Genomic DNA, 27,085 nt, shown 5'->3' with positions numbered 1-27,085 from the left:
AATATCCACTTTATCAATAGCCCAGCAATCAATTGTTGGATTCTCAATGTAAGTTTCTAAATGTGTTTAATTATGACCATAAGGACGTATTTGCAGTGACAGGTTTGGGCTGGTCTTCATCAGACGACGGCAAAGAGAAAAATAAACCTAAACGTGAAAGGAAGATGATGGCAAGCGAAGCAAAGAGGACAAGGGAACCATTCTGGGGACGGGACAAAAAAGAACGTGATTACAAGAAAGGGAAAGGTTTGGTCAAATTACGGAAATATAAAAAACAATTCACCCCATAATAGTTTATATCACTTACACATATTGTCTCATTGGATTGTTTGCGGATCCAACATAATATTACACAGTGATTATCAAGTAATTGTCAAAAGGACTGAATCAAATTCGTTCATTAACATTATTTGAATTGGCAGACTGTTTTCCAGGTGTTAACTTTAAACAAACATATTGGCCTAATATATTGCCATTATTTGATTAAAAAAAACAAGTGCATAATTACTGTGACAGACCTAAATAATTGTACATCTATCTGTATCCAAAGGTGCTAGAAAATGGGCAGTTCGTGGCCTGAGAAAGATTGGAGGTTTTGTTGGTAATTCAGGTACAGTACGAGGTTCTCGGGGTGTTTGTAACTGGACCGCAAAAATTCGATGAGTAACAATTCACGAACCTTAAATCCAATTGATTTTCAACATTTTGAGCTTTGCATAATTGTTGGCTCTCCGAATTTGCACTTCGAGGACTGTTTATTATTATCTATTGTGGAAAATAATATTGTATTCATTCAACGTTTTCTTATTCTGTTGTCATGAAAGTATGAATATCCATTTTACCAATAGCCCAGCAATCAATTGTTGGATTATCAATGTAAGTTTCTAAATGTGTTTGATTATGACCATAAGGACGTATTTGCAGTGACAGGTTTGGGCTGGTCTTCATCAGACGACGGCAAAGAGAAAAATAAACCTAAACGTGAAAGGAAGATGATGGCAAGCGAAGGAAAGAGGACAAGGGAACCATTCTGGGGACGGGACAAAGAAGAACGTGATTACAAGAAAGGGAAAGGTTTGGTCAAATTACGGAAATATAAAAAAAAACCTTCACCCCATAATAGTTTATATTACTTTCAAATGTTGTCTCATTGGATTGTTTGCGGATCCAACATAATATTACACCGTGATTATAAAGCAATTGTCAAAAGGACTGAACCAAATTCGTTCATTAACATTATTTGAATTGGCAGACTGTTTTCCAGGTGTTAACTTTAAACAAACATATTGGCCTAATATATTGCCATTATTTGATTAAATAAAACAAGTGCATAATTACTGTGACAGACCTAAATACTTGTACATCTATCTGTTTAAAAGGTGCTAGAAAATGGGCTATCGTGGCCTGAGAAAGATTGGAGGTTTTATTGGTAATTCAGGTACAGTACGAGGTTCTCGGGGTGTTTGTAACTGGACCGCAAAAATTTGATGAGTAACAATTCACGAACCTTAAATCCAAGTGATTTTCAACATTTTGAGTTTTGCATAATTGTTGGCTCTCCGAATTTGCACTTCGAGGACTGTTTATTATTATCTATTGTGGAAAATCATATTGTATTTATTCAATGTTTTGTTATTCTGTTGTCATGAAAGTATGAATATCCACTTTACCAATAGCCCAGCAATCAATTGTTGGATTATCAATGTAAGTTTCTAAATGTGTTTAATTATGACCATAAGGACGTATTTGCAGTGACAGGTTTGGGCTGGTCTTCATCAGACGACGGCAAAGAGAAAAATAAACCTAAACGTGAAAGGAAGATTATGGCAAGCGAAGGAAAGAGGACAAGAGATTCCTTCGGGGACAAAAAAGAACGTGATTACAAGAAAGGGAAAGGTTTGGTCAAATTACGGAAATATAAAAAAAACATTCACCCCATAATAGTTTATATTACTTACAAATGTTGTCTCATTGGATTGTTTCGGACCCAACATGATAGTACACTGTGATTATAAAGTAATTGCCAAAAGGACTGAATCAAATTCATTCATATACATTATTGGAATCGCTTCATATTTTCTTCTTTTGTCTTTCTTTTTTTTTCAAGAGAATAAACGGAATATTGATAATAATAACATAACACAACCTTCCTTTTGCCCCCTCTTGTGGCTATGACTAAATGCTATCATTATATCATTTGAATATTATATGTAACTGAAGATAATGAAGACTCTTCTGATACTGACAAAGAGAGCCAGGAGCCAGTTAATCGTGTGCTGGATAGAATGGATATGAAGGGAAGGAAACCATCAATGTTAAAAAAACGTAAGCTTATCCTCCTATGTAAAGCTCATTTTCTTTCACAGATTTTCCCGACGACAAAGATATTGAACCACCAAATTTACCTTCAACAGCGGGTAACAATGAATTCTTTCATCACGGTAAACATGCAATAGTCAGAATTTAAGACCAATACTGTCGTACCCATTAAAAGCATTTTATTTCATAAGCATATTTATGTTAGCAAAACAAACTGAAAGATCTATCTTAATTGATGAAGCTTTATAGCCCTCAGGTCTCATTTGAACACCTTTTAATTTCTTATAAAGTTGCAAGTTTAAGTCGATCTAAGTATGCTTGGTGATTTCCCTGTAAAGATTGTTGTCATTTGGGACGTGACATTACTTCGTTTCATCTAATTAGAGATGGAATTAGGATTGAGTTGATATGCTAGTTTTTTATGTCTTAGTGAAGTAAAAAGTAAGGTCAATCAACTGTTTGCAAGGTATAAACATCCATATTTCCTTATACGTTTTGTTTTAGAAAATAAATTCAAACTGATTTTCGAATATACCTCTATAGATAATATTTTAAGGTGTCCGTTCTCATAAATTTTTGTCTTAATTACGATTTTTGAAAATTTTGAGAAACACCAGAAGTAGCCCGAATGATTCCATTGATCATAGGAATAAATTAAGCAGTGGAAATAAGAAAATATGCAACTGAAAGGGTATTATATATCCTGATGATGTCAATGGAAAACATGTTAATTCACGTCGAAATCTGTGCACAATTCAGCTGTTAAGTCTATTTTTCGAAGCAATGTGCGTGTTCTTTGTTTTGAGAATTTCCTGTCGTTTCTTTTGGTTACAAGTTTTACGAACAGTTTGTCCAGGGCCACAATATCCATTTCTTCCAGAATAACCCGTGTGTTCCTTTGTACGATATGAAATTTACCGTATTCAATATAAACGGATGTTTTATTGGTCTTCCGGATTTTCATTTTGCAAACATTCTTTTTTTAAAAAAACAATTCCTTTTTAAAGATTTGCTTAAGGATACCTTCCGATATTCATTTCGTTTTTGTTTAGTACTAAAAATAACGGACACAACCATTTATTTCGAGAATTATTTGTCGTCCTTCATACTGTGGACGAGTTCGATTACTTACCATTAATGACATTAGACGCCGTGTTGTTCCATCTAATGCGATTACATATGTTGATGAATCACAACCACCCACTTCCATGCTTCCAAATAATGACGTTTGGGCAAACAATTTCTGGATGCTTTGGTCCGACGAAAGTGAATTTGTAAGTTATAATATATAGTCTTCTATACATGTGCAACCTATTTTGTGGTTTCAATGCACATGCGCAGTGTGCGACTACTGACATCGCCCTTTGCAAATTAAGCAAAAAGGAGATAATGCATATTGTCTCGTTTTATCCATTATAAAATTTTAGTTTCAAACAAGTGTTAATTTGTATGCATTATATCACTAACAAGAACATTTATTGGATTTTCTAACATCCTTTTTAATCCAATGCGTGTCCAGTCGAACGTCACGGCGTTCGCCGATCTCTTGACGACGAAGTAAATGAGGAAGACAGAAGCTGGAGACTTAGGCAAAAAAGCAATGTGAAGGTGGAAGATGCAATGACACAAACTGTCGGGAGAGTTACTTATCAAGATCAGTCTTGCATGGCAGGTTTGTAGCACAGCTATTGCTGTGCAATTTGATAACTTACATGCATATTTTGAATTCAAGAGGAATATTTCTATTTGCTTTGCTTCCGGCGAAGTGTCCATTAAAAGAAATGAAAGAAAAATATCTCTGAAATGACATAGTTCTTACAAACATTCACATTTTTTTGTGAACATTACCATTTTAATGACATTTTCTGTGATTTTCACGACCAATACCTGGTATGATAATATCTAAGTACTATATATCAAATGAACATAAAAACCTTCATTATATATGCAACATAACTACGTAAATATATCACACACCTGTTTCCTCCTGATAGAACTCCTCACCGATGGAAAACAAAGAAACGTGACCGATAGGTATCCATTTGGAGACCAAACACCAAAAGAGCCATCCCTAGCTAAACATCCACCTTCCCCTCCTCGAACTAATGGTAATTACGCAAGTTGTTTTCTTTCATAAAAAACAATGACTTAAACAAAGTCAAGATAAAATAGCATTGAGTAAACTCAATAATTTAACTCAGTAATTTTACTGTCGTTATTAAGAAATAAAATAGAATTACTCTTTTTAAAGGACTGACGAAGCCGCCAAGCAGTGAGATGCCAGATGTAAGTTAAATTTTTGATACTTTGACATGGTTCAAATTTGAAATTAATTACGGTGAATACCCTATAACAAATTGATTTGACAAGAATTGTAATGATCTCTAACGAATATGGCATTAGAACTGTAATGAATTCTCGTAAATACACGATAGCACAAAGGAATACAACCATGAAAGGTTGTATTGTTTAAAATTAGAACTGTAATGAATTCTCGTAAATACACGATAGCACAAAGGAATACAACCATGAAAGGTTGTATTGTTTAAAATTAGAACTGTAATGAATTCTCGTAAATACACGATAGCACAAAGGGATACAACCATGAAAGGTTGTATTGTTTAAAATTAGAACTGTAATGAATTCTCGTAAATACACAATAGCACAAAGGAATACAACCATGAAAGGTTGTATTGTTTAAAATTAGAACTGTAATGAATTCTCGTAAATACACGATAGCACAAAGGGATACAACAATGAAAGGTTGTATTGTTTAAAATTAGAACTGTAATGAATTCTCATAAATACATGATAGCACAAAGGGATACAACAATGAAAGGTTGTATTGTTTAAAATTAGAACTGTAATGAATTCTCATAAATACACGATAGCACAAAGGGATACAACAATGAAAGTTTGTATTGTTTAAAATTAGAACTGTAATGAATTCTCATAAATACACGATAGCACAAAGGGATACAACCATGAAAGTTTGTATTGTTTAAAATTAGAACTGTAATGAATTCTCGTAAATACACGATAGCACAAAGGGATACAACAATGAAAGTTTGTATTGTTTAAAATTAGAACTGTAATGAATTCTCATAAATACACGATAGCACAAAGGGATACAACAATGAAAAGTTGTGTTGTTTAAAATTAGAACTGTAATGAATTCTCGTAAATACATGACATCACAAATGAATGCGACAATGAAAGTTGACATTGCTTTAAATCCGAATTGTAATGAGTTCTCGTGACAACATGATAGCACAATATAATACAACGTTAATGCAATTTCCCGTAAAAGGATTTGGATAATCGTTAAATTCAGTAATATCATAATTTACATAGCACTACCACCTAGATCGCGCTGAAATACTTATTAGCGAGAAATTTAATGAAATAACCGGATACGTGGAACATATGATGTCAAAGTGCTACTTCGACTGACCATGTCCTATATGTAAACAATAGTGTAAAAGGCAGACTCCTATCATGTGATCTTATTTTTTTCCATAACATTGATTGAAAGTGAAATATTCTGTCTGAGCTAAACACTATATATCAATATAAAAGCTTGAGCAAATGAAAATATTCAAATAAAAAAATTATTATCGGAAAATCCCTACCAAAGGACCATGAGTCGGCGATATACAATCCTACATGTACGAAATTGTTATGAACTAACTTTTTTACTTATAACATGGAACATGATTCTACAGATGTTCAAGATTTTTCTTGATTTCGGTTCTTCAGTTTCGGAAGTATGACGTTGTGTGACAGACAGGTGTACGTATGTTAGCAATCGCAACATTAGCAAGAAAGTCATGCGAATATCTAGGACTAATTAAGAAAAAGATACGAATCCCAGCGACCATTCAGCAGCGAAAGCATTTAACCTAAATGGTTTGAAAGATTTTGAGCGTTGAATTTGGTACTTATGCAATATGAATGTCTGTGTCACGTCTTGTTTGCATTGTAATTATAACATTATTATAATAAAAACTATAATTTGATCCATGACATCGTAAAACGTAAAACGAAAAATCTATATATGTTATTACTTTTGCGTCTCTGTATATAAAACTGCTTGTGTTGCTACTCTTATTCAGCCCATGGAAGAAATTTCCGTACAACACGCTACACAACATGGAAATATTCGATTACTGCGGGCAATAGCACTGTCCGATGACGAAGGTCTTCGAAAACATGCCAAATACTATCCTCTGCACACTGCGACTGCACTAGGCATGAAAAGAACCTCGTCGTTCCTTATGCAATCTGGATTCGATTTAGATGATCGAAATGAAAGCTGCCATACCGTAATAGAGAGTGTTGACCCGTCAAAAGACAACATTTTGCGGGAATATATACAAAGATTAGAAGGTGTCGACACTGCAGGCTTGTCTACTCCACACCAACAGCAAGAAGGTATGTATAAACATTTACCTATCATAGGCCTTCCTAATATTGAGCACGAAGAGTTCTATTAAAACTGAATTGACATAATAGGAAAAAAATCCTAGCTTTTTCTGTTGGATAACAGTTTATAAAAAAATAGATTAAGATATTAAAATATTTCACCAATTCACTTGTTCCCTTATGAATATATATATATATATATTCGCTTTCATATCTGGTTTGAAAAGAAGAACCTGACCAGCTAGGTGTCCGCACTGTCAATATGGAGAGAGTCGATTTATCAACAAGAACAGTTTACGTACCCTCAACACAGGTAAAATGACTACTAAAACAAATACATTTGAACCAGGTATCAACTGCAACAAAACACAACTCATATGTGGAAACAAAACGAAGAGCAAATAATATCCGAAACATTGAGTAAATAAAAAAAAATGATCATGCATAAGAAAAAAAACGAGAAAATACCATTATGTCAACAAATTCATATTCCGAGCTCATATTTAATAAAACTAGGCCAAACTATGACGAAAACAAATATTTACTGAAAAAAATACTGAAAGGATAAATCAGGTGTTGCGAAAGAGTAAGCGTCTTCCGCTTTATCGAAGTCTAAAACCATGTAAATTGTTCAGTTCAAATAAGAAATGTCAGGTTCTCAACTGAGAACACCGTATTACATCACGGATCCAACAGACAAACAAACGAATAGTTAGGTTATAAGCAAATATGTCCCATTAACCAAACGGATAAAACACAAACCAATATTTGAAATCAGAAGACATTTAGATACAGTCAATAAATGATTGTCTAATATCAGGAGAGGGAAATTCTAGGTTATATATAATGTAAAGGATTGTTAAAAAATAAGGACTTTAAAAAAAATCACGGAAACACATTCATCAACTAGTATTTATCGCTATATTGCTTGTCAGTATTTGTCCAAATCTATTTTGACATGTAAACATAATATGCAGAAGATGATTGAATTAAAAAAAAATAATCTGCGGGTTGGTAATGCCAATAGAACAGGAAAGATTTTAGTGTGAAGTTTGGATGATTTCTCGGTCACTTTCATCAGATGACTGACCAGTGTGGAGCGTACTAGTGCTGGTGTACGATGTGTCTTCCTTAACCGTCGCGGAGGACAAATACTAAATAGGGACGAGGGGGCCACAGACTCTAGCACAGCTTTGACCAAGTGTGAAACAGAACGTAGCTGAATTGAGTACAGTACATTGTAACCATCTGGTTCCTTTTTTTACTCTATAACTTATTTACCATCTTGTCACACTATTTTCGAGCTTAGTGTACATATGTGTATAGTACATCAAAGAAGGTGATATATTCTTTATCATTTTGTACACTATGTACGTCAGTGCTAGTGCGCTCCCAACGGGTCATTTGCCTGATGAAAGTGACCGTATAGTCATCGAAACAGCACACTCTAATATACTCTAATGGTAGTGTTATAAGAACTATTATATTGAACTGACTATGGTTACCGAACATCTTTGAGTTAAGTTTTCCGTATTATAAGCTACTTATCCGCATTTTCGTTCCTAGATTGGAGATCTAATTGCAACATCAGCAAATTTTCCAAAAGGAATGACGAGTTCACAAAATAAATAGTTGTTTTCTTTGTTAGGACATTCAATATAAATAAAGTAAACAGCGATATTTGTTCAATAACATGTTACTCGTTTTAATCGTCCACGATAATCCCAATTCGTGGTCTGTGCAACGTTTTAATTAAAGGAATAACATATCCCTTGACGTCAAAGCAGTTGTATATTGAAATTTCTTTCACGTATCTCGATAAGGATTTGAATGTGATATATATATATATATATATATTTCTATTCCTTATAGAAGTTGATTTTCTTCGATTTGTAGTTCCGAGCTTCCTTTAAGGACAGAGACCCGACAAGGAAACTGTTCTTTGTGTCTCCTTTCCTTTCAAAGTACAAAATGGTCTGTACTTATCAGATGTATGGTTTGCTCTGGATTCTGGGGAGATATAACCCAAAAGATTTTTGTCAATGCTTGAATGACATTATCCTTCCTCAAAGAACTTTGCTGCAGTACAAAGAATACCGATCAGGTCTTTTCAACTTCGATTCCTGGTTCAACAATGGACGTCAGGGACAGGAAAGCGGAACATACGAAGGTACGTATGTTTTTTTTATTTGCAATAATGGTATAGAAACTGTGCAATGTGTAGATATCACTTGATAGAAGTACTTGCCGATGTCATTGGTAACCAGTTCAATATTCACCTTTTTGAACCTATCGGATGTCTTATCAATTTTATCTTTGTGAACAATTTTGATCGTCATTGTAATCGACAAACTGTCTTCCATTCTCAAAAATCAATTAACTGAATGTCCTTATGACAAAACATGAATCTACCATATGGCCGACTTATGAATATGTCGTCTCACAACCGTACTGAGCCATAGTTGAATCAAAGGTTTGACATCTTTTCTCTCTCCTTTCCTCGTCAAGTTCATTGTGTTTGGTGTCAAACAAATCTTCGATAGAATTATTACCAGATAAAAATATTAACCATACTAGCATAAGTATGGAAACGTTGACCTTTGAACGCATGAAAATGTTGCTCGAACTACTTTTGCCAAATACATAGACATATGATTGCATGATTGCATTTTATTTCTTATTTTCATCAAATAATACACAAAAATAAGATTTTCAATCAGATTAAATACGATAATCCGCAAATATGTTTCTGTATTTTTAGGTTACTATTACACTTGAAAAGGGAAAATTAATCACAGTGGTTCGCTCATTAAATCCCCTCCCGTCAACTTTTCCGAAGTCATTATGTCACTTACCAAGAGGGAAGCGCCCCACAAAATATATTCGTAGAGGAATTGCTCCATAAAATGTGAACGTCAAGTAAAATCCAAAAGATATACTCACAAGAACAGAAACGCACAAAGCCAACCCTACCCCCTTGCAAGTACACCTGAGCCGTTATGAAATAATTGAATATCTGGTCAGGTTTTGCATCATGAATGTTCCTTCTCGACAACCTGCCCTAAAATTAGCCAAGCGTGACGATGTCATTGTCTGACTTTGTGAGCTTCGTTAGTCAAAACCACGCGGCTTGATTAATCCAAACTGGATTTTCCAAACGAATAATTTTAACGGATACTCTAAGTTCAGCCAGTTTAATTTTCCGCGTTGGCATTTTGATTTCGCCATTGGCCGAAATGGCACGCTTAAAGGTAGAGCAATGCTGATGAATAGTTTTAGCCAAACTCTGTCGCACGGCTGTTTGGCGTAGCCCCGTGTACAAGTAACCACCTCTATGCACGTGTGCATACTGCTGGCTTAGTTTCCGATCGTCCCAGAAGCGTCCGTAACGACCGCATGACTTCTATTCATAAACGCGTTATATAAATATTGAATGTTTATTGATAACAATTTTTAATCATTTTTGGTTATGCAAAACAAAAGCAACAACTTGTTCAGAAAACTATAGACATTCTTTTTTAAACGGGTTATGCTTTATGTACGGCTTTAGGTTACGTTTATATTGATTCACTCCTCTCAGTAACATTGATGAATAGTGCATTACATTCGTTCCATGTTGTTTCTGGTTTGCCAGTCGTATAACTGAAAATTTCATCTGGTTCCAAAGATTACTTATTTTTCAAGTTCTAGATGAAATACCAGAGTGGATAGTTTCAATACTCCAGAAAAGACAGGAACTTTCATCTGACGTCGATATCCTTGATGATGGCTGGACCCCGATGCATTATGCAGTTCTTACTTGTAATGATACTTTGATCAAACAGTTGCTGGAGAAAGGTGAAGGACATCTGAACGACAAAACACTGACTTTGCTACCAAACTTGATACTTAAAGAACTGAAAAAACATTTTCGGTTTGAGTATGAGTTTGTGTACAGTCATATAGAAGGTTTCACTCCTCTTATGCTTGCAACGTTCACAGAAAATCAGTCTGCGATCACGCTGTTGTGTCAAAGTATTGCTATCATGACTCTGCTCAACGGAAAAGATGTAACGGATTGCCTCACACTAGCATATTGCGAAGACACAGAAAGGAACCTCAATGGCGCTCTTTGCAAGAGGGGAAAGGAGTATTTGTTTACAAAACACGAAGTTGACGTCAACTTGCAACCATTTTACCGAAAAAAAGACCCGATGAGAAGAATATTGTTTGCTTCCTCAGATGATATATTAGAGCAAGTTGAAGAGGACTTTCTCACTGTCAGCATCATTGCTGGAACAAATGCTTTCAACAGCGATTATTTTATTCCTGGCAATACATCAGACGATATTTCCGAGGAAGAGGATATACTCTTAGCAGAAACAATACAGTCACATTCTGACAGGTTGTGGAAACGTCACAGCTCTCTTAACGGTATAACGCCAGGCCATATTTCGTCAGTACCGGGTGGGCATACAGGGTATGAGCTGAACGTCATTGTCATCTTGCATAGCAATGACAGAGAATTGATTCCTGCATCTGAATTGCCCTTCCAGGAGTATCTGTTAACAGATCGCACACGTGTTTTAGTTCATGTTGTAGAAGGTTCTTTCAAATTCGGTCCAGGAACGGCACACGTTCAGGTTGGTCGTAGCATCGATTACAACCAATTCCGTGCTACTCTTGGTATGTTTGTGGAGAATAACAAAAACGAAATAGGAATCTTGACCTGTGGACATACTTTCCTGGAAGAATTTTTCAATAGCGAAGGTAAATACTATGATAAAACGTTTGATGAAAACTCATCAGCAGATTTGTTGAACGTCTACAAAGTCGAAGAAAAACGTCTGCAAGTTTTTGATCCAGACAAAATCTCAGACACTGAACCAGCCGGTGAGGATGCGATGGAGTCGGAGGATTCCTATCAGTTAGTATTTAGTATATTTAATGTTTTTTGTTGTTTTTTCATCATCTGATTCGATTCATAATCATTTTATTTTTCATCTTTAAGATAATGATTATATTTCCAAATACGGTGAAGTTTTGTCTCGGTCAGATTTATGTAGATCTCGCAGAAATATGGCCAACGATATTTCCCTGGAAATGAGTGTGATTTGTCGACTTCACTAATTTTACAAACGATAAGTGCACACCGCTTGAAATCAAATTCACATAAACGTAAAAGCATACCTGTATTCTTTATGAATTTGCAGGATTTGTGGATACGTGAAAAGACTGTTATTACGCCCAGACAAAGATATTGGTATCGACGCAGCTCTCATTCTGTTTCATCGCGACAAATTCTCTAGTGACCCACACTTACACGCCGAACATTCCATGGCTGATTACTGGTGTGCTAGATCAAGTATGTAGTCAGTTAATGCAAGTTGTATACGTTATTCAGTATACACGGGTTTCCTGATTGATAACTTCTAGTATAATGGTATAGTAAGTTCTTTTTCAAAATGCACCCAAAATTATAGATTTGAAATTCGCGAATTAACCACTCGAATGTCCTTATTTCGTTAAAATATGTTCTTCTACTTGACTTTTAGTGTTGTGTATAGTATAATAAAATATAATATCAAGAGACAATAACTGATGAATAGAATCAGTTCCTCATCTCAGGTTTGTAATCGTACGTCCTCTATCAATTTCCTGTTTATCTTCTATCGGCGATTGACAGAAAGTTACAACAGATGGATTTAAGAAAGATTTATTGAGTCTATGTGAAGTATTAGGTTTGTTAGTCGTAAACCGCGTTCGGATGTCGTCTTTGAGGAAGAGAAAACGCTTACTCTTTCGGAAAAATGAGAATGTGAGACGCTTACTCTTTCAGAACAAATGCTCACATTCTTCTTTTTTGTATCCCTCGTTGGACAAGAGACACCAATTAATAGCACCTTTTAATACAAATTAAGAGTTCGATAAAGAAGAACCAGACAATTCATTGAATGTCAAACATATGTGTTCCAGAACATGTCAGTGATTGTAAGGGTCTAAATGTGGAAGCCTAGAAGGCAACTGAATAAAGTAGTAAGTTATCAAAAGCCAACATCTAGGTGAGGAAATGTACTTTCCAATTGATTCAACATATTTTAAATAGTTGTTGGATTTCACAACATCACACAATGTGCGATGTTTGCACAATGTGAGCACGAATTGTGCACAATGTGCGTGTACGATAGGAAAACTAAACTAGACGAAGAAGGCTATCGCACACCTGTGTAATTCTCTTGTAATTGAAATCAAGGTAGAATATTCCTTATTCTGTGAATTTCGCAAAATCTTTTTGTGTTTTTTTTTCTCTTCCAGCTGTATCATGTAGTAAATAAATATACAAATATTTCATAATTATTTCAGGATTTAAAACATTAAACAATCTGCAGTTCAATACCGGCGAAGAAATGCAATGTGCACGACCCGTCGACGTCTTCAAAAGTGGTATTGGAACAGGACTATCTAAAGGAAAAATTGTTTTCCAACAAGCAAGGGGCGAGGTCAGAACAAGTGACAGTAGTTTTGAGCCGATGCAATTCAGTAATTGTAAGGCAAAACATGTAATGAAGGGACAACTTGTAGTAGTGCATACGGACGCATTTGCACCGTTCTTTGCTTTGGGGGATTCGGGCTCTGCTGTATTTGCTTTAGATTCCCCGTTGAAATGCATTGGAATGGCTATAGGTTGTATGAGTAAGAGTTTTGAAACTCTTGTCACCCCAATTCGTCCGCTCCTGGAAGAGCTGTCAGATGGGGACACCAGGTACAAGTTATTATCATTTCCAAATGTAGGCAATTCACAGACCCATGATTCTTAGTAATCGTCAGATACATTTCATCGGAAAACCATATAGGGGATTGGCAAATATGAGGTTTGTTATCCTTTGCTCACAGACATCGGAGTGAAGGACTATTTTCCACATTTACTGCAGGCTTCTTTAGGTATGGTTTTGTTGTCGGATCATTGGTTTCACATCTTAGATAAGCAACGGGAGCCCTATATCGAATCTAATGTGTGTCAAGCAAATAGCACACCAGTAAGAGCATGGGTACACATGTTGTCGAGGGTAAGTCAAACATTAACCCTGTCACTTAGCAATTCTATTAACTATTTGATGCGATGAATTATTTGATGCGATGAAAGTGAACGTGTACAGGCATGCAAATTTCTGATCGTGACAAGGATGAATTATTCTACATGATTTCGGAATGAGAACAAAATTACCCCACAGCAGAACATCCATCTTACTATTTTGACTTTAGAAACGGTATGATTGATACATTGTTTGAATGGAAGCAATGCACGTTTATTTCAATTCCTGTTCATATTTTTAATTCAATAGAATGATGATTCTGTCAGTTTTATTGTCAACGAATCATCCTAAAACATAGTGGCGATGGCTTTAAAATCTTCTTCCTTTATTTCTTTTGAGTGAATCCGTGTGGTCTCGGTTTTACTAATTTTAGTTCGTGCATGAAATTTTATATTTATAAATTTGTACACTTCATAATCAATATTTTATATTTGATGTTGAGAGCAGTGATGGAATTCAAATGCAGACTAAAATGTTGATAAGTTGTTTAAAACATAACTGAATGTAATAACGGTTTCTTAAACACAATCATGTAACCTTTGCAAGTATTGTCATATAAACACTACAACTTGATGCGTTTTGTAACTATAAAATGTGTTATGTCTAAACTGTATGAATATAGAGGTCTTATGTGCCACAGACCACCATGACTTTTTCTATATTGATACATTCGTATGTTCGAAAATTGAAAATAGAATATATTTTGAGACAGTAGAAGACAAAAACGAGTTTAGTTTAAATGCATTCTATTTTTAAAAGAATGCAAAATCGAAAAAACATATCCAGCCTGATTCATTAAAAACAGCAATTATAGATTTTGCAAATGAGAGGTGACGTTAAACATGTCGAATTACCAAACTAAAAGATATATGATATATTATCACTACTTCCGGTTTACAGATCAGTAAGTTTTTCATGTATAGAAGATTTAAAAGCACATTATCTCTGACACCAATCCATTCTGTTTGTTTTTTTCTCTTTTGAAATATGTCTCGTTTTGTAAAATTTCGATGATTCAGACCTCCAAGTTTATCATTCATCCCACATCTCATAATTACATTCACCAACCGGTTATATTGTGATTGATTTATTGCATTTATAAGCATCCGCCTTTAATGGTCAAATATTGAAAATTTACAAAATTGTTTGAACTAACTGATTTGTCCATCTCCCCAATGGTATTTTCTATTAATGTATGCCAATCTTGATTGACTTGACTCGCACTCGTGATTTCCACAAAACCAGCTAATAAATACCAACAAGGCAACTTAATCATAAAATGAATTCTATTAAACTTGGGCAAAATATGAACAAAGGAAAGATTTACACAGAGACTCCTGAAAAAATACAAGAAGAATAAAACCAGGTGTTCCGAAGGAATAGGCATCTTCTTCTTCACCGACGACACCTGTTAGGTAAACCTTAGTCAATTCAAGTAAGTAATGTCATGTTCTCAAATGAGAACAAGGTATACAATAACAAAACCAACAGGCTAACTAACAATTATTAAACACTTCCAGCTTCATATCTCACAAAGAAATATGAAATTACTTAATGAGATTAGTATGTATACCGAAAACAATCCCCCTTAATTTAAATCAACCTGCATATATTGAAATCCTGAGCTACGAATTTGTCCGCCAGTTGACGACTCTGGGAGAAACTTGTTAAAATTGGAACCGGCACCTGAATATCGAATCATCTTCGAGATTTCCAATTCTTGTCGGTATATACGATGGGCGTTATCAATATATTGTCCGTATATATCTGAAAGTAAAACTAAACGATTTGCAAGGTTTTTGTGACAGGTTTTGATGAGCCCTTCGATAAATTAAGCCACATATGAAAACAAAAATAGTTCCTATAGGTATTTTGATAGTCTGTTGGAAGATCTTACCACCAAATTCGACGGAGATGTTGTCAACCAGAAACTTGATCATTTTATGGATTTCGTCCTCCTTATGTTTCTTCTTTGAATTCGATATATGGGCAAGAATGCGTTAATGAAATTTTAATGTCAAGTAGTGTATCCAATATAAAACAAAAAAAAAACATGCAAGTATGAAGAATAAACATTGTTTAAATATTAAAGTTGGTTTATTTTTATCGTCATATGGAAAAACAAATTGATCTAATTGATTAAATAACAAGGAAGCAGCACAAGTTGTACGCCGCAAGTGGATACATTACAGGCAAAAATGTGACATTTCTGCAGTAGTGAAACTCCGAGTGGTATTTATTAAATGCCTGAATAATTGTGGTGCTGTAAAAGATGTTAATCAACTACAAAATGATTGGTATATCGATAAAAAAACGCTTGTTTTGTACAGGATTTGATTAAAGCTGCAAAAAATAGGATTGAAAAAAGACCAATGTACGTAACTTTTCGCGTCAACAAACGTTACGTGCACGTTTCCCGCAGTATTGTTTTTGGAATCGCATCATTTACACGGCATTTGCAAATTTAAGAAGGGTCAACAAAAGGTACGATATGATTGCTGTAATTTTCATCAATCAACTGGAGTTCGGAAAATATATCAGGTAATAAAATATGATAAAGTTTCGTGTCCAAACTACCATAAAATACCCCCTCTCTTTGGAACAGTTGTATTTCTGTAACAGATCACGTAACGATAATGTTTTTTGCGATATTTCGACCCGCTCCCAGTAACGTTAACACGTAACAATGCAGTTTCCAAAATAGCGTCTATCGGTGTAGAGGAACTCGAGGAGACCACGAAATCTGGTAATTTTGATCACGTAACGAAGTGTTACGCACTCTTTCGGAGTAAAATATGATATTCGATAATGTTGTGTGATTTTTGCTTTGTGTTTGTCAAAAAAAAAAAATAAAAACAAAAAAAAAAGTAGATCTGGTATTTGAAACAGGTTTGACCGCACGATAGCGATTTTTTGGTGGGAACGGTTTCCGTACGTCTCCTTGACCCGAAAATAAATAGTTGCAAGTTTTTGATGTCAATGTTACATGCGACTTCTTAAACGATATTATATTTGAGATATGTGGGAGTATGATTATAATTTATATACAGATAGTGTATAAGGGGATTTTTATATGTTTTTATAGCATTTCTGGTATGCTTTATGATTCATATTTTCCGTGTCCATGTTACATGCAACATATGTATAACTAATTAATAAATGAAATGAGAAGGTTGCAAAAATATTGATAGAATTTTCTTTATACGACAGTAACATAATGAAAAAAATAACTTTTCTTGTTGACCAAGAACATAATTTTGATTATATTTATCTCTTAATAATTGCATGTGACATTGACAGAGGAAACCTTTTTTCATAGAATTTCTGAAATACATTATAAATTTTAAAAATGCATTTTTTAAGCCAAAATTATGTACAATGTTTTGAGGTAAACAAATCTAATACCAAACTTTAAACAGGTCAAAGAACCATCAATATCAGTTTGGGAATAGTGTCTATGTTACATGCTCTAAATTCATTAATTGTCTTTGTTCTTAACTGAAGTAAGTTTCAAAATGATTTATTTGTTACACATAGAAAGACACCATTTACAGTTATACTTCAAACAAAATTTGTAGGCTTAGGAATATTTTTTTTCTTGCAATATCACACTTATGGTTACATTAGCTAATTATTGCCCATCTTGTTATGAAATATGCTCCTGTATAATTTACAACCATATCCTTGTACCGCCGTTCACATTTTTGGACAAAAACTCTCATTTTTAATGAGTATAGGTGTCGTATAGAGTGGACAAATGAAATATTCCCCAGATGAAGACTATAAAACAACGTTTAGTTTCATTATATGACATGTATTGTTAGCCAAGTCCTTATTTGTTTTGATAGATACAATCCTGCATTATATCAGTCTTCCGTAGGAAGTTGTACACTGCAAGAATGTTTTCAATATACGGCAAATAAGATCACTATTGTTTGGAAAACCTCTTGATGTTCAAAAAGTATATAAACATTCTGATTAACCTCAAGTAGTCATTGAATTCAAAGATTTATTTCGAGTTGAAAGCAAATGTATGATAATCATTTGAATTATTCAAACCAACTACTTGAATAATAAACACGTGTGCAAACGCTTTAAAAGTACAGTTGTGTCATTTGTCTATATCACGTACATTCTCGATGATCTATGCATGGTACAAATTTAAAAACACACGTGGTCGAGCAGCTGATCATATTCTTTTTTATCTACCTTCGGGGAATCGAACTCCAAACCACTGCTGTGCTACTTGACCATACTATCTAAAAACTACATTGGCTGTGTTGCAGAAAAAAAACCCAAAAAACAAAAAAACGTAATTATTCAAAACCACATATTTTATTCAAATTCGCGAAACTCTTCTAGAAAAGAAATTCCTCATTTATTCTGATGTTGTAAAAAGAAGAATAAGAATTGAGTTTAAGTTTCTGAAATTAATTATTTCAAAGATTTCATAAAGAAAATCACATAGACATACATTCGGTTTTTAATCAATTTCTTTTCATTCAAAATATACTAATTACAAAAAGATAATATCGAAGAAAACGAAATGCTTAGCAATCCAAATGAATCAAAAGAATATCAATGATATCAAATGTAAATCGAACCAAATAAACACCTTACATATAAATGTGGACACCACAATCAAGAGGAGTTAAAGGCACATTTATCAATGCTAACTACGTGGAAAATAACATTCTGTTAAGCTCCTATTTCTCCTACATAATGCTACATAAGGCCATGCATGAAAGAGGAATATTCATAACTATTCATGTGGTGTGTATTTGTTTGTCTCTCCCTTGCCTAGCCTCAATGTGTTACTATCTCAATTAAAAGTGTTGGTATTTGTCAATCTCTCCCTTGTATAACCCATAGCCTATATGTTTTACTATCTCAATGAAAAGATTTTTGTATTTATTTGTCTCTCCTACGTATAGCCTATATGTGTTACTATCTCAATGATAAAATGTTGGTATTTGTTTGTCTCTCTCTTGCCTAGCCTCAATGTGTTACTATCTCAATTAAAAGTGTTGGTATTTGTCAATCTCTCCCTTGCGTAGCATCCATGTGTTACTATTTCAATGATAGTGTTGGTATTTTTTCTCTCCCTTGCCTAGCATCCATGTGTTACTTCCTTCCTCAATGAAAACATTTGGTATTTGTCGTCTCTCCCTTGTATGGCCCCTATGTGTTACTGTTTCAATGAACAAGTGCTTGATTTGGTTCTTTCTCCCATTTCTATTTACAAACATAAACCTCTTCACATTTTTTTAAAATAAAATTTACTATGTCTTCCTTATTGTAAATGTGACTTGAGTTGTCATATAAAATATAGAGGATGAAGTAATGTCTGGTAGAATTTATCTTTTTGTATGTTGTTCATGTTCAAATTCTCATGTTTATTGCATTGAGTGAAACTTATATGGGACTGTTATTTACGTAATAATTTTTGCGGACTATATAAGCACAATTTGCGGACTATGTAAGCACGATGCGTGGACGATGTATGCACGATGTGTGGACGATGAAAGCACAATGTGTGGACGCTGTAAGCACGATGTCTGGACGATGTAAGCACAATGTGCGGCCTATAAAAGCACAATGTGCGGACTATGTAAGCACGATGTGTGGACGATGAAAGCACAATGTGTGGACGATGTAAGCACGATGTCTGGACGATGTAAGCACAATGTGCGGCCTATAAAAGCACAATGTGCGGACTATGTAAGCGATGTAAGCACGATGTGTGGACGATGTAAGCACAATGTGCGGACTATGTAAGCACGATGTGTGGACGAAGTAAGCACAATGTGTGGAGGATGTAAGCACAATGTGCGGACGATGTATGTACGATGTGAGGATGATGTATGTACGATTTGCGGACGATGTAAGGTCGATTTGTGGACCATGTAAAGACGATGTAAGGACTATGTAAGCACGATGTACGGACGATGTATGCACGTTGTACGGACGCAGGTTTTGGTGCTTTACGCGTTACCTTAACTCTAGTTTCTAACTTGATGATATAAACAGCGAAATTTACATGGCTTACTTTTCCATGAAAATCTTCTTGATTGCATGTGTGTTTAGAGGCGTGATGTTCTATAATATTGAAAATGATAACTCGATAACAAATAATAAAATGGTTCCTTTTTATATTGGTATCGTGCTCAGATCCTAAGATACATGTAAAAGGAACGTCAGATAATACTTTAAATACAATTTGAATGTCCATATTTAAATAACAAAGAAACCAACATGTCAACACATTTTTAACCCGAATTGAATTCCAAACCAATGCAAAAAATGAACATAAGAATGATTTACAAAAAGGTAGAACAGTTTGTCGTGCATTTGATTTCCAATTCTGATTTGGATATATAAAAGACATTGTGAACAAATTTCTTGTTATTGACGTCATCAATATACACGTGTATCTGAAAGTATAATAAAACAACAATTTAATATTTTACAATTTTGCGACAAGTTTGATCGATTCGGATATATGGTTTATATAACATAACGTGGACAAACGATTATTCTGTTGGCCAATGAATAATTTACTCTAACAGTTCCACAGTAGTTTATGTACATCAAGAAAGCACAATTACAAATAAAAAGTTTGGATATTTCAGCAACATCATTGACATCATCACGCTCTTTTACACTTTCAGTTACTGTACATTTTAAATAAACATCTGATTAATTTTCCTTCAGAATCAACCTGAACAACAGTGTCCGGATAATGTTGCATTGCAATTTCTAAGTACATAAATATCTTTTTAAATATCTGTTTCGTATTTTAAAATCCTTATGTAATTCTACATGATCTTCTCTAAATACGCAGAAAACGTAATCGATTACAATCTGATGAGACAGTGATAGGTAAAAATCAAGTACTAATTCATTGCTTGGTATGATATAAGGTCAGAGAAATGGAAACATCACATTGATTTTGCAAACATTCAGCTATGAGACGTAGCCTGCGAACTGTGTTTTGTCTGTACTAACTTGTAGGAGTACAGTGTCTCTCTACTTGTTATTCTGTTTTGTCTGTACTAACTTGTAGGAGTACAGTGTCTCTCTCTACTTGTTAATCCAATTTGTCTGTACTAACTTGTATGAGTACAGTGTCTCTCTACTGGTTATTCTGTTATGACTGTACTAACTTGTAGGAGTACAATGTCTCTCTACTGGTTATTCTGTTATGTCTGTACTAACTTGTAGGAGTACAATGTCTCTCTACTTGTTATTCTGTTATGTCTGTACTAACTTGTGGGAGTACAGTGTCTCTCTCTACTTGTTAATCCAGTTTGTCTGTACTAACTTGTATGAGTACAGTGTCTCTCTACTGGTTATTCTGTTATGACTGTACTAACTTGTAGGAGTACAATGTCTCTCTACTGGTTATTCTGTTATGTCTGTACTAACTTGTAGGAGTACAATGTCTCTCTACTTGTTATTCTGTTATGTCTGTACTAACTTGTAGGAGTACAATGTCTCTCTACTGGTTATTCTGTTATGTCTGTACTAACTTACAGGAGTACAGGGTCTCTCTACTTGTTATGCTGTTATGTCTGTACTAACTTGTAGGAGTACTGTCTCTCTCTACTTGTTATTCCGGTTTGTCTGTACTAACTTGTGGGAGTACAGTGTCTCTCTCTACTAGTTAATCCAGTTTGTCTGTACTATCTTGTAGGAGTACAGTGTCTCTCTCTACTTGTTATTCTGTTTTGTCTGTACTAACTTGTAGGAGTACAGGGTCTCTCTACTTGTTATTCTGTTTTGTCTGTACTAACTTGTAGGAGTACAGTGTCTCTCTCTACTTGTTATTCTGTTTTTTTCTGTACTAACTTGTAGGAGTACAATGTCTCTCTACTGGTTATTCTGTTATGTCTGTACTAACTTGTAGGAGTACAATGTCTCTCTACTGGTTATTCTGTTATGTCTGTACTAACTTGTAGGAGTACAGTGTCTCTCTACTTGTTATTCTGTTATGTCTGTACTAACTTGTAGGAGTACAGTGTCTCTCTACTGGTTATTCTGTTATGTCTGTACTAACTTGTAGGAGTACAATGTCTCTCTACTGGTTATTCTGTTATGTCTGTACTAACTTGTAGGAGTACAGTGTCTCTCTACTTGTTATTCTCTGTACTACTTGTTACAGTGTCTCTCTACTTGTTAATCTGTTTTGTCTGTACTAACTTGTTATTCTCTACTTGTTATTCTGTTTGTCTGTACTAACTTGTAGGAGTACAGTGTCTCTCTACTTGTTATTCTGTTTGTCTGTACTAACTTGTAGGAGTACAGTTCTACTTGTTTTTCTGTTTTGTCTGTACTAACTTGTAGGAGTACAATGTCTCTCTACTTGTTAATCCGGTTTGTCGGTACTAACTTGTAGGAGTACATTGTCTCTCTCTACTTGTTATTCTGTTTTGTCTGTACTAACTTGTAGGAGTACGGTGTCTCTCTACTTGTTATTCTGTTTTGTCTGTACTAACTTGTAGGAGTACAGTGTCTCTCTCTACTTGTTATGCTGTTATGTCTGTACTAACTTGTAGGAGTACAGTGTCTCTCTACTTGTTATTCTGTTTTGTCTGTACTAACTTGTAGGAGTACAGTGTCTCTCTACTTGTTATTCTGTTTTGTCTGTACTAACTTGTAGGAGTACGGTGTCTCTCTCTACTTGTTATTCTGTTTTGTCTGTACTAACTTGTAGGAGTACAGTGTCTCTCTACTTGTTATTCTGTTATGTCTGTACTAACTTGTAGGAGTACAGTGTCCCTCTATTTGTTAATCCGGTTTGTCTGTACTAACTTGTAGGAGTACAGTGTCTCTCTTTACTTGTTATGCTGTTATGTCTGTACTAACTTGTAGGAGTACAGTGTCCCTCTATTTGTTAATCCAGTTTGTCTGTACTAACTTGTAGGAGTACAGTGTCTCTCTACTTGTTATTCTGTTTTGTCTGTACTAACTTGTATGAGTACAGTGTCTCTCTACTTGTTATGCTGTTTTGTCTGTACTAACTTGTAGGAGTACAGTGTCTCTCTCTACATGTTATTCTGTTTTGTCTGTACTAACTTGTAGGAGTACAGTGTCTCTCTCTACATGTTATTCTGTTTTGTCTGTACTAACTTGTAGGAGTACAGTGTCTCTCTACTTGTTATTCTGTTTTGTCTGTACTAACTTGTAGGAGTACAGTGTCTCTCTACTTGTTATTCTGTTTTGCCTGTACTAACTTGTAGGAGTACAGTGTCTCTCTCTACTTGTTATTCTGTTTTGTCTGTACTAACTTGTAGGAGTACAGTGTCTCTCTACTTGTTATTCTGTTTTGTCTGTACTAACTTGTAGGAGTACAGTGTCTCTCTCTACATGTTATTCTGTTTTGTCTGTACTAACTTGTAGGAGTACAGTGTCTCTCTCTACATGTTATTCTGTTTTGTCTGTACTAACTTGTAGGAGTACGGTGTCTCTCTACATGTTATTCTGTTTTGTCTGTACTAACTTGTAGGAGCACGGTGTCTCTCTCTACTTGTTATTCTGTTTTGTCTGTACTAACTTGTAGGAGTACAGTGTCTCTCTACTTGTTATTCTGTTTTGTCTGTACTAACTTGTAGGAGTACAGTGTCTCTCTCTACTTGTTATTCTGTTATGTCTGTACTAACTTGTAGGAGTACTCTCTCTACATGTTATTCTGTTTCTCTCTACTTGTTATTCTGTTTTGTCTGTACTAACTTGTAGGAGTACAGTGTCTCTCTCTACATGTTATTCTGTTTTGTCTGTACTAAATTGTAGGAGTACAGTGTCTCTCTGTACATGTTATTCTGTTTTGTCTGTACTAACTTGTAGGAGTACAGGGTCTCTCTACTTGTTATTCCGGTTTGTCTGTACTAACTTGTAGGTGTACAGAGTCTCTCTACTTGTAATTCTGTTTTGTCTGTACTAACTTGTAGGAGTACAATGTCTCTCTACTTCTTAATCTGTTTTGTCTGTACTAACTTGTAGGAGTACGGTGTCTCTCTACTTGTTATGCTGTTTGTCTGTACTAACTTGTAGGAGTACGGTGTCTCTCTACTTGTTATTCTGTTATGTCTGTACTAACTTGTAGGAGTACAGTGTCTCTCTCTACTTGTTATTCTGTTATGTCTGTACTAACTTGTAGGAGTACAGTGTCTCTCTACTTGTTATTCTGTTATGTCTGTACTAACTTGTAGGAGTACAGTGTCTCTCTACTTGTTATTCTGTTTTGTCTGTACTAACTTGTAGGAGTACAGTGTCTCTCTCTACTTGTTATTCTGTTTTGTCTGTACTAACTTGTAGGAGTACAGTGTCTCTCTCTACATGTTATTCTGTTTTGTCTGTACTAACTTGTAGGAGTACAGTGTCTCTCTCTACATGTTATTCTGTTTTGTCTGTACTAACTTGTAGGAGTACAGTGTCTCTCTACTTGTTATTCTGTTTTGTCTCTACTTCTCTCTACTTTATTCTGTTTTGTCTGTACTAACTTGTAGGAGTACAGTGTCTCTCTACTTGTTATTCTGTTTTGTCTGTACTAACTTGTAGCAGTACAGTGTCTCTCTCTACATGTCATTCTGTTTTGTCTGTACTAACTTGTAGGAGTACAGTGTCTCTCTCTACTTGTTATTCTGTTTTTTTCTGTACTAACTTGTAGGAGTACAGTGTCTCTCTCTACTTGTTATTCTGTTTTGTCTGTACTAACTTGTAGGAGTACGGTGTCTCTCTACATGTTATTCTGTTTTGTCTGTACTAACTTGTAGGAGTACAGTGTCTCTCTCTACATGTTATTCTGTTTTGTCTGTACTAACTTGTAGGAGTACAGTGTCTCTCTACTTGTTATTCTGTTTTGTCTGTACTAACTTGTTGGAGTACAGTGTCTCTCTACTGGTTATTCTGTTATGTCTGTACTAACTTGTAGGAGTACGGTGTCTCTCTACTGGTTATTCTGTTTTTTGTTAACTAACTTGTAGGAGTACGGTGTCTCTCTACTTGTTATTCTGTTTTGTCTGTACTAACTTGTAGGAGTACGGTGTCTCTCTCTACATGTTATTCTGTTTTGTCTGTACTAACTTGTAGGAGTACGGTCTCTCTCTACATGTTATTCTGTTTTGTCTGTACTAACTTGTAGGAGTACAGTGTCTCTCTACTTGTTATTCTGTTTTGTCTGTACTAACTTGTAGGAGTACAGTGTCTCTCTACTTGTTATTCTGTTATGTCTGTACTAACTTGTAGGAGTACAGTGTCTCTCTACTTGTTATTCTGTTTTGTCTGTACTAACTTGTAGGAGTACAGTGACTTTTTCTGTTTGTAATGCCCCCGTTCTTGTTGCAGGATTATATTTTTCATATCCCTCACCTGGATAGAGTTTATCCATATAAGAAAATTCCCTCTGCCATGCGTTTTCACGTGCGAGGACTTATCTGCCTCCAGGAGAGACAACTCTTACAATTTCTATAATTTCAATTTGGATAGTGACCATTATTAGTGAAATGCCATCATTACGCATTTCAAATCCCATACGCACTGACAACATGATTTATTGGTAAGGTAAAAATTGAAGCACATCCCGATTCAGACATTAAAATGTTGATAAGAAATGATATTATCTGTGAGTATTCGAAGTAGTACAGGAGTTCATGGGTACCCTAGCTTGGTCATTAAAGTATCCAGGACTCATTGAAGGTTGCGAGTTACATCACTTGGCCTAAGGTTCGACTTATTGTCTTACACTTGACCGTATAATGTTGATTCATACATTCCAGCTACCCTAGATTCTATAGTTGATGCTCCAAATCACATTCGATTCCGTACCGACAGGAAGACTTTGATTTACTCTTGTAACCACCTCATACAACAATATCAACTTTTGTGCACGTTTTGACATATAATTGGCGGGTGTCATCCTACCTTTTAAATTACAGTAATGAAATGTCAGGAGTTTTTAATTGGGTAAGTGAGAGTAGTGTACAGACTACCAAAACTTATCAAAAGAAATCGTCTAGTTGAGTTAATATCAGATAAGTTATTCATCTTTTCATATTCTTTATTACATATACATTCTACAAAAAATACAACACATTTTTATTTCAAATTCCAGCTATATTCGTAAAACAACGTAATACAATCTTTAAAAACAAGTAGCTTTAGTATCACAGTATTTTATAGAGATAACAAAAACAAGAGTGTGGCATTCATTCCATATGAAACAGATGAGATGTAGCGTCCGAATACTTGGTAATAACGATATATATCGATGAAGGAATCTTTCTCTAAGGTAAATGAGGCGTGAATCGATACGGCGATATTTCCGCTTTTTAGATTTTGGTTTTCCACCAGCAGTTAACCGGAGGATTTTAACTTCACCTGTTGCTTGCAATGATTTCATCTTTTTTCACAATGTTATAAATATTTGGATGCGCGATATTGACTAAACTGTTAATTTTGCAATGTCAATCCTCAGCATGGCTTGAAACCTCAACTTCCAATTACGGTAGAAATAGCATCCGACTTTGCGTTAGCAACGTTGGTTGTTGCGCTCAAACATTCAAAATAAATTGGAAAATTATCAGAAGAAATCAGGCATGGCAATGTGCTAAAATAGTTAGTTTTAAAAGGTTGGTTAATTCGGGTTGCACCGGATGGATGTGGGGAGTCCCCGTGTAGCTTCTATCTTCACTTACCGAGACAGTGTTTAGACATGAGTTTTTTCTGTTCAAATTTCTGATTATTTTATCACGGTATTAGATTTATCCTCATTTTGACCAATATTTAGAAAAAAAAATCTAACATAGCATATTTCAGAAGTTGGATGAGGGAGTGACTTTTGAGGCCTGATCAGCTGCCGACTTTTGAGGCCTGGTCCGCAGCCGACTTTTGAGTCATTCCAAACATTTCAAACATAAAAGCCCATTTTATTGTCTTTTTCTCGACCATGTTCAATGAAGAGGTGTCCTTTCCACTTGAAAACGGTTCGCCTGTTTGGTCGATAAGGTCCATCGAAATGCCATAAACATGTTCTTTGTCAAAAAATCTCAGCAAAGTTGCAAAACAAATTGATACATAATGCAATGTAAAACGATGTCCAAGATGATCATGTATCTTAACATCTATGTAATCATCAAAACGACCGTCTTTAACGCATTTAGATTGGCTCCCGTATCTGGAAAGTCTTTCCAATAAATATCTGGGTAACGGCCGTTGAGATTGACCATCGTACAATGTTTGAACCACCATCCACAGAAAAACTCCTGGGC

At 35.0% G+C, this 27,085-nt stretch overlaps 1 protein-coding gene across 1 annotated transcript in view; it reads left to right on the top strand.

Annotated features, from left to right (window-relative positions):
• Nucleotides 1-13,541, top strand: part of LOC132547983 (uncharacterized) — a 32,986-nt gene extending 19,445 nt beyond the window's left edge. The window contains 13 exon segments of the mRNA XM_060211802.1: nt 97-246; nt 551-601; nt 925-1,074; nt 1,753-1,896; nt 2,221-2,325; nt 3,839-3,991; nt 4,571-4,605; nt 6,435-6,759; nt 6,978-7,057; nt 8,641-8,914; nt 10,429-11,650; nt 11,937-12,126; nt 13,113-13,541. Coding sequence (XP_060067785.1) covers nt 97-246; nt 551-601; nt 925-1,074; nt 1,753-1,896; nt 2,221-2,325; nt 3,839-3,991; nt 4,571-4,605; nt 6,435-6,759; nt 6,978-7,057; nt 8,641-8,914; nt 10,429-11,650; nt 11,937-12,126; nt 13,113-13,541 — 3,308 coding nt within the window.
• Nucleotides 13,542-27,085: the final 13,544 nt, after the last annotated feature.

The sequence above is a fragment of the Ylistrum balloti genome, unplaced genomic scaffold (genome assembly GCF_031769215.1).
Source record: "Ylistrum balloti isolate Yb309-2 unplaced genomic scaffold, AGI_CSIRO_Ybal_v1 Utg369614, whole genome shotgun sequence".
Classification (NCBI taxonomy): Eukaryota; Metazoa; Mollusca; class Bivalvia; order Pectinida; family Pectinidae; genus Ylistrum; species Ylistrum balloti.
This window is presented reverse-complemented; position numbering and strand designations above follow the sequence as displayed.